Source organism: Littorina saxatilis, linkage group LG6, assembly GCF_037325665.1.
Source record: "Littorina saxatilis isolate snail1 linkage group LG6, US_GU_Lsax_2.0, whole genome shotgun sequence".
Lineage (NCBI taxonomy): Eukaryota > Metazoa > Mollusca > Gastropoda > Littorinimorpha > Littorinidae > Littorina > Littorina saxatilis.
The window spans coordinates 17,036,997-17,052,987 of record NC_090250.1 but is presented as its reverse complement, the minus strand read 5'-3'; the positions used below and the strand labels follow the sequence as shown (position 1 = coordinate 17,052,987).

General features: G+C 42.8%; 1 protein-coding gene across 1 annotated transcript; it reads right to left on the bottom strand.

Annotated features, from left to right (window-relative positions):
• Positions 1-11,428: 11,428 nt before the first annotated feature.
• LOC138969694 (adenosine receptor A3-like) lies at positions 11,429-15,718 on the bottom strand. The gene is made up of 3 exons (XM_070342553.1): positions 15,435-15,718; positions 12,620-12,908; positions 11,429-12,099 (listed from the first exon to the last, which is right to left on the bottom strand). The coding sequence occupies exons 1-3, from the start codon at positions 15,714-15,716 to the stop codon at positions 11,429-11,431; spliced, it is 1,242 nt and encodes a 413-aa protein (XP_070198654.1). The 5' UTR covers positions 15,717-15,718.
• Between the last annotated feature and the right edge of the window lie 273 nt (positions 15,719-15,991).

Here is a 15,991-nt window from a genome sequence, read left to right as displayed (position 1 = left end):
CCAGATCTGGCTTCTGAGGCCATCGTGTAGTGGGCAAGTCTGCAGCAGGTGTTCCGTTGTCATGCTGCCTGTTTGAACACAAGCTCTTTTTGAAGGAAGCTTTGGAAGTGGGGGGTTCGTGTGTGTGTGTGTGTGTGTGTGTGTGTGTGTGTGTGTGTGTGTGTGTGTGCGTGTGTGTGTGTGTGTGTATATATGTGTGTGTGTGTGTATGCGTGCGTGCGTGTGTGTGTGTGTCTGTATCTGTGTGTGTATGTGTGTGCGCGCGCGTGCGTGTGTGCGCGCGTGCGTTAGTGCGTGCTTGGTTGTTTGTGTCTGTGAGTACGTGCGCACATGCTTACATGCTTGCGGGAAAATGCTGACATAGGTGAAAACCATCAAGTCCATGTCGCAAAGATCACTTAAATGCCACGAGGGAATAAGAATTTAATATCAATAGAAATACAATTACCATGGTAATTTTGGAAAGAGCATTTTCCTGTTTTAATGTGTGTTTTTCCTCTCTCTTCAGAATAGGCTAGGGAGAACATAAAACAAGTGTTATTAATATCAATTGCGAAAGAGTAATTAACAATTCCCGATTGGCTATCCTGTGGCGAACATGTAGCAAACATGCAAACAGAAATTGATCTGATGATGATGCTGTTTGGAAAAACGGGATAAAAGCGTTTTACATGAATGCTCTGCTGAATACATTTCACAGCTTCGGATGCTGTTTTGTGTCAATAAAAAATCAATACTTCCACATTTAGGAAATTAAACAAATGCACGAAAAATGCCGCAGGTCTCTGTCCATAGAGAATCAAGTATTGTTGATTTATTGGTGGACACGCGTCTAGTTTTGATAATTTCATTATCGTGTTTGCAGGAAACCAGCAACTTTTGTTTTACTTGAATAATAACATTTGCATTTTTTTCAGACAACAGAATGATGCCAATGATAATTATAATCAAATTACGATACATATATCATATAATATAATAATTCGCTAAATAGCTATATTAAACTAGCCGCGTGATCCGGAAGAGTTACCATTCTGATATGTTTGCCTCCACATCTCAGATCTTGCCGGGGTTGCACATATGTTAAAATCATCAGAGTGGTAAATTGTTAATTTTTTTTTTTTTTTTTTTTTGGGGGGGGGGGGGGGGGGTTGAAATAATCTAACAACAAGTCGCGTAAGGCGAAAATACAACATTTAGTCAAGCTGTCGAACTCACAGAATGAAACTGAACGCAATGCAATTTTTCAGCAAGACCGTATACTCGTAGCATCGTCAGTCCACCGCTCGTGGCAAAGGCAGTGAAATTGACAAGAAGAGCAGGGTAGTAGTTGCGCTGAGAAGGATAGTACGCTTTTCTGTACCTCTCTTCGTTTTAACTTTCTGAGCGTGTTTTTAATCCAAACATATCATATCTATATGTTTTTGGAATCAGGAACCGACAAGGAATAAGATGAAAGTGTTTTTAAATTGATTTCGAAAATTTAATTTTGATCATAATTTTTATATTTTTAAATTTCAGAGCTTGTTTTTAATCCAAATAATTATAACATATTTATATGTTTTTGGAAACAGAAAATGATAAAGAATAAGATGAACGTAAATTTGGATCGTTTTATAATTTTTTTAAATTTTTTTAACAATTTTCAGATTTGTAATGACCAAAGTCATTAATTAATGTTTAAGCCACCAAGCTGAAATGCAATACCGAAGTCCGGCCTTCGTAGAAGATTGCTTGGCAAAATTTCTATCAATTTGATTGAAAAATGAGGGTGTGACAGTGCCGCCTCAACTTTTACAAAAAGCCGGAAATGACGTCATCAAAGGTATTTATCGAAAAAAAAGAAAAAAAAGTCCGGGGATATCATTCCCAGGAACTCTCATGTAAAATTTCATAAAGATCGGTCCAGTAGTATGGTCTGAATCGCTCTACACACACACACACGCACAGACAGACACACACACACACACACACACACACACACACACACCACGACCCTCGTCTCGATTCCCCCTCTATATGTTAAAACATTTAGTCAAAGCTTGACTAAATGTAAAAAGCCACCAGACATCGTTAAAATTGTATTTCTTAAAATGTCTTAGTCTGCACAAAGACCGTTGAGTTTTGGTATGTGACCAAATGGAGAGATGCTCTCATCTCATGTAAACATTTGGGCAGATCTGAGATTGTGATTTGAAATCTTCACACGGAAAACAGTGTGCCTTTCTAAACATTGGTAGTCCCGTCAACCCTGGTGAATTGAGTAAAAAACAAGTCGCGTAAGGCGAAAATACAACATTTAGTCAAGTAGCTGTCGAACTCACAGAATGAAACTGAACGCAATGCCATTTTTCAGCAAAACCGTATACTCGTAGCATCGTCAGTCCAAGGCAGTGAAATTGACAAGAAGAGCGGGGTAGTAGTTGCGCTAAGAAGGATAGCACGCTTTTCTGTACCTCTCTTTGTTTTAACTTTCTGAGCGTGTTTTTAAATCCAAACATATCATATCTATATGTTTTTGGAATCAGGAACCGACAAGGAATAAGATGAAAGTGTTTTTAAATTGATTTCGACAATTTAATTTTGATAATAATTTTTATATATTTAATTTTCAGAGCTTGTTTTTAATCCAAATATAACATATTTATATGTTTTTGGAATCAGAAAATAATGGAGAATAAGATGAACGTAAATTTGGATCGTTTTATAAATTTTTATTTTTTTTTTACAATTTTCCGATTTTTAATGACCAAAGTCATTAATTAATTTTTAAGCCACCAAGCTGAAATGCAATACCGAAGTCCGGGCTTCGTCGAAGATTACTTGACCAAAATTTCAACCAATTTGGTTGAAAAATGAGGGCGTGACAGTGCCGCCTCAACTTTCACGAAAAGCCAAATATGACGTCATCAAAGACATTTATCACAAAAATGAAAAAAAACGTTCGGGGATTTCATACCCAGGAACTCTCATGCCAAATTTCATAAAGATTGGTCCAGTAGTTTAGTCTGAATCGCTCTACACACACACACACACACACGCACATACACCACGACCCTCGTCTCGATTCCCCCCTCTACGTTAAAACATTTAGTCAAAACTTGACTAAATGTAAAAAATATATATATATATATATATATAGAAAGGATACAAGCACAAGAGAAGTAGAACACCCCAGTTAATCTTGCTGGACTGAGAAGTGGGGGAGGGGGGGGGGCGTTCGGTGCTATTAGAAATGTAAAAATCCAAAACCAACTACACTGCCAACGTTCCAAAATTCAGAATACAAAAACAAGTAAGGTACTAGAACTTGTATTTGTGACAAAACAAAACGTTACAGTCACTGATCTTCGACGGAGCGGTCTTTTAAGTATCCAAACAGACGAACACTTATAATGCAGAAAATAAACTTATCTGACTAATTGTCCAAAGCTCGTTCGGAAGACACAAGCGAGACAATCAACATAAGAAATGTAGAACAGTGCAGCTAATCTTGCCGAGTGTACCATTGGGGCAGCACTTAATGCACCAATGGAAACGGACAAAAGTAAATGATAACGTGATAGCATTCTTTGTTATTCACGCAATGCAAGTCGTTGAAAAATCTCAAGAATCTGCAGGCTCCTGCTTTCGCGAAAAACCTAGTGGTTTTTGTTGCTCGTAACTTTTCTGTTCAGTCCTCTGGGAAATTTAATCTACGTTGGTAATTTACAGTGAAAACATTACTTCTACGCTTTATTTGATAACAGAAAAAATCGTACTCTCCCAGCTTTTGGACCATCTTGAAGCCAACCACCTTCTCTACTGCAATCAATCTGCCTATCGCTCTGGACACTCGACGGAAACCGCTCTACTGAAAATTAGCAACGACATACTGACTGCACTCGACAACAACGACGTCTGCCTTCTCTCTCTGCTGGACCTGAGCGCGGCATTTGACACTATTGATCATGCCGTGCTCTTGTCCCGCCTTCAAAACTCTTTTGGCATTTCTCAGTCTGTCCTTTCTTGGTTTCAGTCCTATCTCACCGATCGCTACCAGTCTGTCTCTGTGAACGGCCTATCTTCTTCTGCTTCTCCTCTACAGTACGGTGTGCCCCAGGGCTCCGTCCTGGGGCCTATTTTGTTCGTCCTTTACACCCAACCCATCCCTTCAATTGCCGCTCACCACTTTCTCTCTCACCACAGCTTCTCCGACGACAACCAACTCTATCTCTCTGGACCTATCTCTGACCTCCCTCGCCTCATTGCCTCCACCCAGTCTTGTATCACCGACCTCAAGGCGTGGATGGACCTAAATAAGCTGAAGCTTAATGAGGAGAAAACCGAAATGATTCTTGTCTCTCCTAAAAAACATCTCAATCATCCTTCTCTTCCCTCGTCTGTCGATCTCAATGGTTCTTCTATTGCTCTTTCTCCTGCTGTCCGCAACCTAGGTGTCACTCTTGACCAGTCCCTGTCCTTCCATCAGCATGTTGCCAATGTCTGTCGCACTTGCTTCTTTGAAATCCGCCGCATCTCCTCCATCCGTCATCTCCTCACCGAGGATGCCACTAAAACTCTGCTCTGCGCCTTTGTCCTATCCCGACTCGATTATTGCAATTCCATTCTATCTGGCTCTCCCAACTACATCATCGAAAAGCTTCAGCGTGTTCAGAATCATGCCGCCCGCCTCATCTTTCGTTCTTCCAAGCATGACCACATCACCCCTCTTCTTCAAACCCTACACTGGCTGCCTGTTCAACAGAGGATTCAGTTCAAGATCTCCACACTCTGCTTCAGAAACTTTGATCTATCGTCCCCTAGCTATCTTTCTGACCTTCTTGATGTCTACTCCCCCTCTCGCTCCCTAAGATCCTCCGCAGACACCCGCCTTTTTAGGATACCATCAGCACGCACCAAAACATATGGCCAGCGCACCTTCTCCTACCAGGCCCCATCCATCTGGAACCAACTCCCGCATTCACTCAGGCACTCCACATCTATGCAATCATTCAAAACCTCACTCAAAACACACCTCTTCCCTCACTAGTCCGTTAATGACCACACATCACCCTCTCCTGCTGGTCCTTGATCTGTCTCTTTCCTTCTTCTTCTTCTTCCCTTTCCAGCTCTATTCTCTCAACTAACTTTATGTATCCAATACTTTATTTATTTATTTACGACTGTTTTTCCGTCTAGAATGCATGTGCCTGTAGTTGGTATGAGTGAGTGCGTCGCGTTCTCGCTGTGCGCCTGTCTGCGAGTGTATGAGTCCTTGTCGATTTGTGTTTCGTATAATGTTCACTATGTATTTTATATTTTGTAAGCGCCTAGGGCTATATTTAGATTAGGCGCACAAATGTTCATAATAATAATAATAATAATTTGCGCGTCAGGAACAACTGGTCCTACTGGTCTGAGTCGTATTTCTTTCCTCCTTTTTCTTCAGTTTTGCTCGGATTTTCCGGAAATAATCCTTGTTTTATCCGTTTTCAATTACACCCACAAATGCATCGGCCTTGAGCAAGTGGACTCTAATTTACTGTACAACATGCTCAGTTTTATCTTTGATTCGGTTAAAAAGTTCCTTCTTTTTGTAAGCGATTATATGCGTACGTACATCACCTAACATCTGCACATTATTTTTCGTAGGATAACAAAATGCTTTCACTTGAGCACGTGCAAACAGTTAAAGGCACAGTAAGCCTCCCGTAAACCATCACAGAGCTCCCCGAGCGTCTAAATACAGTACAAGCATACTTCCATTTGAACGCTCACCGAACGGGAACATCCTGGCTGCTTTCTGTCGAGCGTGAGACATTTTCAAAGAATTTATTTTCGTAGACTTGTTCCGTTAACAACAACGGCGCCTCGTTTTTGCGCTAGACCTAACTTTTAAAATCTAAATAATAAATTGACAGCTTGTTACACAAACATTCTTTAATCATAAAAGAATTCGTTTTTCATCAAGACAAGATCAGAACAATTCGAAGTTGTGAAAGTTTAAAAAAAAGAAAAGCCCGGAAGCAGGGTCACGCAAGGGTCGTAGCAGACGACGGCCGGTTTATCAGTGCAAATCGCCGTTCCTCTCAACAGTCAAAAGCCATCGCTAGAGTTCTTGTGAACCACAGCCGTTGTTTCGTGCATAAAAAAACGCGCTATTGTAGATAAGCTCACGTCGAGTCGCATTCAAATGACTAACTATGACGACTGCATTGTGAAAAGGGAAAACTGTATCACACGGGTTCACGATGGCTCAGGGGTAAGATAAACCACGCAAAAATAAATTCTTTGAAAATTGTTCGCTCTTTACGGAGGGCACCTAGGATGTTCTCAATTGGTGAGTGTTTAAATGAAATGGTGTTTGTACTGTGTGTAAAAGCCTGACCGTATCTGTGATGGTTTACGGGAGGCTTACTCTGCCTTTAACAACCTGAATGTTTTTGCTCGCTGTGTGGAATTTTGTATATGTGCAATACATGGCTCTCGCAAATTGTGTCAGAAAGAGAGAGAGAGAGAGAGAGAGAGAGAGAGAGAGAGAGAGAGAGAGAGAGAGAGAGAGAGAGAGAGAGAGAGAGAGATAGAGAGAGACAGAGACAGAGACAGAGAGACAGAGAGAGGCAGAGAGAGACAGAGACAGAAACAGAGACAGAGACAGAGAGAGACAGAGAGAGAGAGACACAGAGAGAGACAGATAGATACAGAGACAGAGACAGAGACAGAGAGAGACAGAGACAGAGACAGTCAGAGACAGAGACACAGAGACAGAGAGAGACAGACAGAGACAGACAGAGAGAGACAGAGACAGAGAGAGCGAGAATGAAAAAGAGGGGGGGGGGGAGAGAAAAAGATAAAGAGGGAGAGAGAGATGAACAGAGAGACATAAACAGAGAGACAGACAGCCAGCCAGACAGACAGCCAGCCAGATAGACAGACAGACAGACAAACAGACAGACAGACAGATAGGCAAAGGGACTGAAAGACAGATAGTTAGAGTTTAGTTTCGACGATTATAATATAGACACAATTAACATAAAATCCCCTGTAGAAATAAGATATTTCATTCATAATTGTATTTTAACAATATCTCATACATATTTGTATGCTGATTTTAATACATATTTCAGATGGGATCAAGTTTACAAGCAAACTCATATAAATCATCCTCTGTCTCAAACGTGCGTAAACAATGTAAACACACTGGCACGTAAAACACTCTCTCTCATATATAAATATATATATAAGCTTAGACATGCGCACAATCCGACAAACACAACAAGAAAAAGCAAATGCTCACATCAATTACCTTCGTAATATGAATCACAAACAAAATAACTGCTGTTCTAGCTACATAGATATTGAACAAAATGCCAATTTCCTTCCTTTTTTATGACCAAAACTGTGACCTGGACATATTACCAGGAGTGTCAAAATTTGGAAGCATGACTAGTTTCACAAATAAAGCTTCAAAGGTGAACAAGAAAATTACAATATATTTTTTCTTTTTTACCTAAACTTGGCCCTGTGATGACCTTGAAACTCGAGGCAATTCAAGCAGACTTAAGTTATGTTTTAAGGCTATTAAACAATGTGTGTATGTGCAATGTGTAAGCTCTTGCTTTAAAAGCATTGAAGAAAATTATCATATACCGCTCTCTGATCCTAAAATACGACTAGGGTCAAACAGTTCTGGAGGTAATTAAATCCTGGAAGTGTGTGAAATTTCAACGTTCCAGCTTTCAAAAACGTTCAAGAAATTGATAATTTTCCATTTTTGTGCCAGAATATGACTCTACTATGACCTTTAAATTTGACAGATTTTTGTCATGTCTCGAGGTAATCAAACTCTAGAAGTGTGTAATCTTTCAATGACCCTAACTTGGCCCGGCTGTGACCTTGAAACTTTACGAGAGCCAACTAGACTTGGGTCATGCCTGAAAATCATCAAACCCCAGAAATGTGTAGTTTCAAAGTTTTAGTTTCAAAAACATCTAAGAAGACGTCATTATTCAGGTGGGTTTTTTTCACGGACGGACGAACGGACGGACGTCCGTACAGACGAACACTGCTCATTACTATGACTCATTGATAACTCAGGTGAGCCAAAAACTCAACCACATGGTGACATTTGTAAGGTGAATACACAAAAACAACAATTGGGTCAGTCTTGATAAACACATGTATCCTCTTTTCATATCTTGCCAGGATTGGTTGGTTGGTTGGTTGGTTGGTTGGTTGGTTGGTTGGTTGGTTGGTTGGTTGGTGTGTGTTTTTTTAGCACATGCGGAAGCTAACATTCAACAGACGTTACTTCATGGGTTATTCTCAAACATCTAGGACATTTGGTTTATCTAAAATACATCCCCGTCACACACTTTTTATTTTACGCGACAACTGTACATGTTACTTAAAAGTGCTTGCCTTGATCTTAACACTTACTCTGTGCAAGTGTTGCTGATTCGTATTCGGACTGGGTGGCCGAGTGGTAACGCACTTGCGCTCGGAAGCGAGAGGTTGCGAGTTCGACCCTGGGTCAGGGCGTTAGCAATTTTCTCCCCCATTTCCTAACCTAGGTGGTGGGTTCAAGTGCTAGTCTTTCGGATGAGACGAAAAACCGAGGTCCCTTCGTTGTACACTACATTGGGGTGTGCACGTTAAAGATCCCACGATTGACAAAAGGGTCTTTCCTGGCAAAATTGTATAGGCATAGATAAAAAATGTCCACCAAAATACCCGTGTGACTTGGAATAATAGGCCGTGAAAAGTAGGATATGCGCCGAAATGGCTGCGATCTGCTGGCCGATGTGAATGCGTGATGTATTGTGTAAAAAAAAATTCCATCTCACACGGCATAAATAAATCCCTGCGCCTTGAATCTGTGCGCGATATAAATTGCATAAAAAAAAAGTTAATTTTTTTTTTAAATCCCTGCGCTTAGAACTGTACCCACGGAATACGCGCGATATAAGCCTCATATTGATTGATTGATTCATTCCATATTGACAAGGGAAACATTTGGAAACATCATTCCGTACTCAAGCCAGAGTTCCAAATTAAACATTAAATATGTAGCCTGTTGACTACTATTATCCCCATACGCCTCAAGGTTGTTGCAAATTTGTACTCACACGACTGTTGTTACATTGCAAAGTTGTATCATTATGATGAGTTAAAGAGCACTAGCTGATTTAGCCACAATATTCATCGCAGAACACGGAGCCATCTGATATCCAAAAAGTATGTCGCTTCACACTGCAGACAGTTGGCTGTCTGGTCCATGATTTAAGCAGCTTGACTATATCGTATTTCAAAATACTTCCCGCTTTTGGCACGACATAGATACATCAGTCCAATTAACAGCGCCTCTAGACGACAATTTAATATACTCCTGTCCTGACATACTTCCGTAGGCGATAATTATACCGCAGACTGAACGATTGATCTTTCTGTGCAGGCTGGAACTGCGATCTGCAGAAATTCTTGACTGATTTCAAATCCACCAGCAAGGCAAAGGCAAAGCCGAGGTAAAATGTTTCTCGATTGGGGCTAGGGACATCACTCTCTCTTTGTGGAACAGTGGAACCTCCCATAACGACCCCTCCTAAAAACGACCCCCTCCGTTTGCCGACCAGTTTTCTGGGCACGGATGCCTTTTACACTGCAACTAACCTCCGAACGGCGACGCCCTCCTTTTTCAGGCGACCGACCCACCAACAAAGGGTCAATAGCTACTTTCACCTTATTACCCCTCCTTTTAACGACATTTTCAAGGTCGTTGGTGGGAGGTTTTAATGTATTAGGCTGCGTACTGCACAGAATAAAGATCGATGTCCAGTAATTTGTTACAAGTCTCCACATGTAATAATTATCTAGCTGTATGTCACTTAGAATGAAGGGTGAGTGTGTCTGTTCCTCTTCAAGCCGCACTTCAGGGATGACAGCTGAGAGTGTTTCGAAATCAGGAAAAATAGGCTTGAGGCTTAATGACCTTTATATTTTTAGTTTGTCAATGCGAGCGTGCGTGTGTGTATGTGTGTGCGTGTGCGTGTGTGTGTGCTTGCACGTGTGTGTGTGTGTGTGTGTGTGTGTGTGTGTGTCTGTCTGTGTGTGTGTGTGTGTGTGTGTGTGTGTGTGTGTGTGTATGTGTATGTGCGTGTGTGTGTCCTCTTAGGACCAATGGTGTTTTAAACTCGTTGACAGGCACACTAGATCCGTCGAAGAAAATTATCCATTTCAATGTTTCCATTTTAATTAACAATAAAGACTTGTTATATTTATTGTTACTGGTGATACTGGTTACGCTACAGTCACATATTCAGCTGTGTCTAGCAGGCAGGGCTTTTTTAATCAGAGAAAATGTTACAGTCCATATGTCCAATAATCGAATTTAAAGGTTACCCATTTCAGAATCCCGGGGTGTTCACTTCGCATCATTGTGCAGGGCCAGGGTGCACAAGAAAGTTACAAAGCGGGTGGGAGCCAGCCGCGGTGTTGGATTAGTTGAAATAGAGTTTAGTTGTGATTTCAACAAATCAGACCCCGCGGTTTTTTCTCGTCCGCTCGGGTGGCACCCACTTTCGCATCGTACATCTCAGCCCGAGAAACCAAACTGCAAGGTCACGGTCACTGAAACTGGACAAAGGTCAGTGTGTGAGCCAGGCTACAGTCAAACTCTGGCCACTGCCCAGTGCACCCATACTGACTTTGGGTAGACGGTAGTTCACTAAACAGATCGATATGACTCAAAGATCACTGAGTCTTAATCATCAGTATGACTAATAAGTAATTAATCACTTAAAAAACAATGGTTTTGGACGAGTGTCAATTGCCTTATCTTGTCACAGGGGCTAAATTCTTGAAGAGTTTCAATAGCGACTGGTCATCATATTTTCTATCGATATCAAGTTCTTTTGATCAGCCAGCGGACGACATGGCACAGGTTCCCATGCGGGAAAAAGTCGTGTTCACACTCGAAATACAGCAAGGCCGTGCAGTACCAATCACAAGTCCTTGTATTGGGGTAATATGTTACGATTACATGTCAACCATGATAGTGTATGGAAAACGCATCTGACGGAATAAAAGGCAAAGCCACCGCATGATCTCGGTACACTGTACACTATTAGACACTTGTAGATGTATTTTACCGACGTCGTGCTACACCTAAACTCGTTGACTAGCGTGTAGAAAGCACATGTGTTGAAAGGCAAAACCACCATGAAGCACACACACACAATAATTATGATCTTCTCTGTAAGGTTAATAGAATTATTCTAATCTGGACAGCACCTCTGCAAAATTACACCTGTTAAGGTGTACATTCAAGGCCGCAATTAAAATAACATAGCTTGGGGTGTGGCTCCACGCGAATTAGTCTGTTGTTCCAATAATTATATGTCAACCTATAATTACTTAATAAAATATATGTTTGAGCACAAAGCACGCACTACTGCTCATGGTCACTAGTACTTGACCGATGCGGCGTCATGGTCACTTCCATGTCGCTGTCCAGTAAACTCACGGACGGACGGGCGCCAACGTTGGGCAGAGCCAAACACGCCGTACGAGAAGCGACAGGTTCGTTCTCCCCTCCACCCTCTATCCCACCACCACCACCTCCTCCGCTGGTACCACTACCACCTCGACCTTCAGCGCTGCCTCTGAACACGGCCAGGGCTCGTTCCTTTCGGCACACGTAGTGCCTGAACACCCCGAAGATGAACACGTCCCAGAAGCCGCGTGTGAAGGACATGAGCTGGCAGACCTTGTAGGCCAGAAACTCGTCCTGGTGCGCGCTGACGTCATGCGACTGCACGTGCAGCGCGACGACCTCCAGCGGGAAGTGACACAGCACGAAGCTGACGAGCAGAGCGAAGGTGAAGATGATGACCGAGGTGGACGACCTGTAGGGCCTCCCGGGCTGGCGGAGAGCCTCCCTCCCCTTCCAGAAGACAGTGAAGAGCACCACCGACCCCACCACGGGGAAGAGGAAGGTGACGAAGAAGTCCAGCACCACGAAGATCTGCACCAGCGTCTGGAACCTGGTGGATGCGAAGCAGACGTGGGAGCTGAAGTTGGCCGCGATGACGCCTCCCCTCACTCCCCAGGCCACGGCGCCTTGGTTGAAACAAAACGTTATTCAGTTGTTTAAAAAAAAAAACAATGTGTAATACTGCCACACATTTTTAATATATTCTAACATTTCTTTGTAAATACACATTTCTGATGTAAATGGTAAACCGACATGATATAATTACATTCACAACAAACAAGACACCATAACACCCATAACGTTTGGCACAACATTATTCAATTTGTGGTCGGGGAAAATGTCTCTAAATCGCACAAATAAAGTCGAGGTTAAGGCGTCTTAATTGTGATCGGGCAAAATGTCACTAAAATTTCACAAAAATCGAGGTTAAAGCATCTTGTGATCGGGTAAAAATGTCACCAAATTTCACACAAACCGAGTTCATGTGTCTTGCGATAGGGGAAAATGTTACTAAATTTCACCAAAAAAATGTTTAATGCGTCTTACGATCGGGGAGGAAAATGTCACTAAAATTTCACCAAAATCGAGAATAATGCTTCTTGTAATCGGGGAAAATGTCACTAAATTTGACGAAAATCGAGGCACCTTTACGAACATCCTCCGCAAGGTCGCCTTTAAGCTCGTGAAGCTGCCCAACGAGTCTGGTGTCGTAGAGAACCACGGACCAGATGTTGTAGGCCGCGGCGAAGAACCAGGTGAGGCTTGAGAAGAAGAGACACCGGCCTGGAGAGAGGATGCGGTTGGTGGTGCTGAGGGCAGCCATGATGCGTTCCAAGGCCAGCATGGTGACAGTGTAGACCATGGCCGTCTTGGACACGTTGCTGAAGTAGAAGTAGCTCTTGCACATGTAGCCAGACGTCTCGCTCAACGTTCTCTGTTGGGGAAAAGACAAGAGATGAGTGTGTGATCAGATAGCTCTTGCACATGTAGCCTGAGGTCTGGCTCAACGTTCTCTGTTGGGGAAAAGACAAGAGATGAGTGTGTGGTCAGATAGCTCTTGCACATGTAGCCTGAGGTCTGGCTCAACGTTCTCTGTTGGGGAAAAGACAAGAGATGAGTGTGTGATCAGATAGCTCTCGCACATGTAGCCTGAGGTCTCGTTCAACGTTCTCTGCGCGAAACAAAAGACAAGACGATATTGTTACAAAGTGCATGCTATGCTGCCTTAAGTTTTGTGTTCTATGTTTCTTTTTATGTCAAGGTTTATATAATTTAAGTTACTGAGACAAAAACAAAAACTGCTCGTCACGTTGCACTGAGTCTGCACGCATGAGGCAGGCTGGTAATAAGTCGTATATATGGTACGGACGTTCTAAACCCTACACGTTTTCGATTCCGATTGTTCTTGCCTTGAAATAATAATTCGGAAACTATTCATTTACTGAACTGATGCAGTCGTATTTCAGTGTAATCTAGTCCGCTACGTATATATTTCAAATGCTCTAGCTGGTACGTTATCGGAATAACACTTGTTTTCTGTTAGCTGCTGGGGATTGTATACTAACTCATCATTTGGTAATGTGGATAATAAGCTACGGCATAATTATGAGAAGATTCCTCGCAAGTCGAAACTGAAAAATTAGACACAGCGGGTTCTATTTTTAGATCAGTGGCAACTGTGGCACAGGAACATGCAATCTGTCAGAAAAAAAACACTTCTGCTTTAATTGAGAAGCAGGAAATTTATGGTATTTTGGTATTGTGGAGAATATAAGCTACATGTCATTAATTAATTCTGAGGATGAGAGTACAGTCTCGCTTAGGCAAAGGGCGGAAGATCAGAATACGCTCTGTGGAAAAGTTAGCGCACTCCAAGAGTGCGCTAACAGTTTTAGCGCATCGCCATTAGCCAATCAACTGGTTCACATCAGTCATGTGACACCAGTACTTACTGACAATAATGTTTATATGAGTTCAATGTTAAACTAGAGTTTATATTTTATATATTATATATATTATAGAGTTTTATTCATAGTTAATATGTAAAGCGCGGATGGAGCCTGACGTTTACTTTGCGAAGCCTCTTTACCGAAAATACTTCTCAACTTTGTGTGCAGACTCTCCTCGGTGTCTGAACACCCCCGTGTGTACACGCAAGCACAAGACCAAGTGCGCACGAAAAAGATCCTGTAATCCATGTCAGAGTTCGGTGGGTTATAGAAACACGAAAATACCCAGCATGCTTCCTCCGAAAGCGGCGTATGGCTGCCTAAATGGCGGGGTAAAAACGGTCATACACGTAAAAGCCGTGGGAGTTTCAGCCCATGAACGAACAAACAAACAAACAAACAAACCGAAAATACCAGTGCCAAAGCTTCTTGCAGCGAGCTTCGTCAAGTGCACGTTACGAAGTCGACTTCGCCAAATCAATAACAAGTTTAAACAAAAAGGAGCCCCACTTCAAAGGGATTAAGCATCTTTGAGGCACCACAAAGAACCCTGTCATACATATATATTTACAACAAAAAAAGAAGAACTCATCTCAATCAATCAATCAATGTGAGGCTTATATCGCGCATATTCCGTGGGTACAGTTCTAGGCGCTCTGCAATGATGCCGTGTGAGATGAAATTTTATACGGCCAGTAGATTGCAGCCATTTCGGCGCATATTTACCTTTCACGGCCTATTATTCCCTGTCACACGGGTATGGGTAGACAATTATTAACTGTGCCTAAGCAATTTTGCCAGGAAAGACCCTTTTGTCAATCGTGAGATCTTTAACGTGCACACCCCAATGTAGTGTACACGGGGGGGGGGGGGGGTGTTCGGACACCGAAGAGAGTCTGCACACAAAGTTGACTCTGAGAAATAAATTTCCGCCGAACGTGGGTTTGAACTCACGCTGACAGCGGCCAACTGAATACAAATCCAGCGCGCTACCGACTGAGCTACATCCCCGCCCCATGTGATCAAAGGAAAAGACAGATAAACAGACACGATAAAAGAATATATACAGACATCCTGTAGACCCGTTAGAGAACAATCTTCAACACAGAGACACACACACACAGATAGACAGAGAAAGACATTCCGCCCAAAACGTCTGGAAGCAGCACACGACGCCAAGGGGGGTAAGGCATCGATACCGTCTCTGAGTCTGCACATAAAGTTGACCCGTGTCCGTCCCGGCCAGTATTCGAACCCGTAACCCTAGGATCACAAGTCAAGTGCTCTACCACCTGAGCTACTCTCATCAAAGACACACAGACATAGAGACTGGACGCTCACTTGGAGAACATCGAGAGACAAGACTATTAGCCCAGCCATGAAGTCGGCCACGGCCATCGAGAAGGCTAGGGTGTTGGAGAGACAGACAGACACACAGACAAGCAGACAGACACACAGACACGCAGACAGACACACAGACACACAGACACACAGACAGATAGTTAGCTCACCTGGAGAACATCGAGAGGCAAGACCATTATCCCAGCCATGAGGTCGGCCACAGCCACGGAGAATACGAGGATGTTGGTGGACTGTCCCAGCAGCTTGCGCGTGAAGAACAGCATCAGCAGCGAGACGTCACCGATGACGATCACCGTGGCCACGCCCACTTCCACGAAAAGCCACGCCCACCACGCCAGCTCCTCCCCTCCCTCCAATCGTGAGACGTCCCACTCTATGTTCTTGCGTGACGTCAGGATGGGCGTGGTGGTGTAGCGTGACGTCACATTCATGATCCTTGGTGAACTGATGATGGAAGGCACTTTCTCTCGCACTAACTCCGGTAACGTGGCAAAGTTGTTTGCCTTGATTTGAATTTAGGGTCTTTACTGACCGAAAACAGATCTATGCAGACGACAATACACAGCTCTCTATAATAAGGTTGGACACAATGTTTTGCCGAGGAGCGGTTCTGGAGACAGAGACTATGCACTCTAAATTTCATGGAACCATTATCAGTACTTAGGTTATCACAATGTGTTTTAAACCTAACACTTAGTAAAATGAT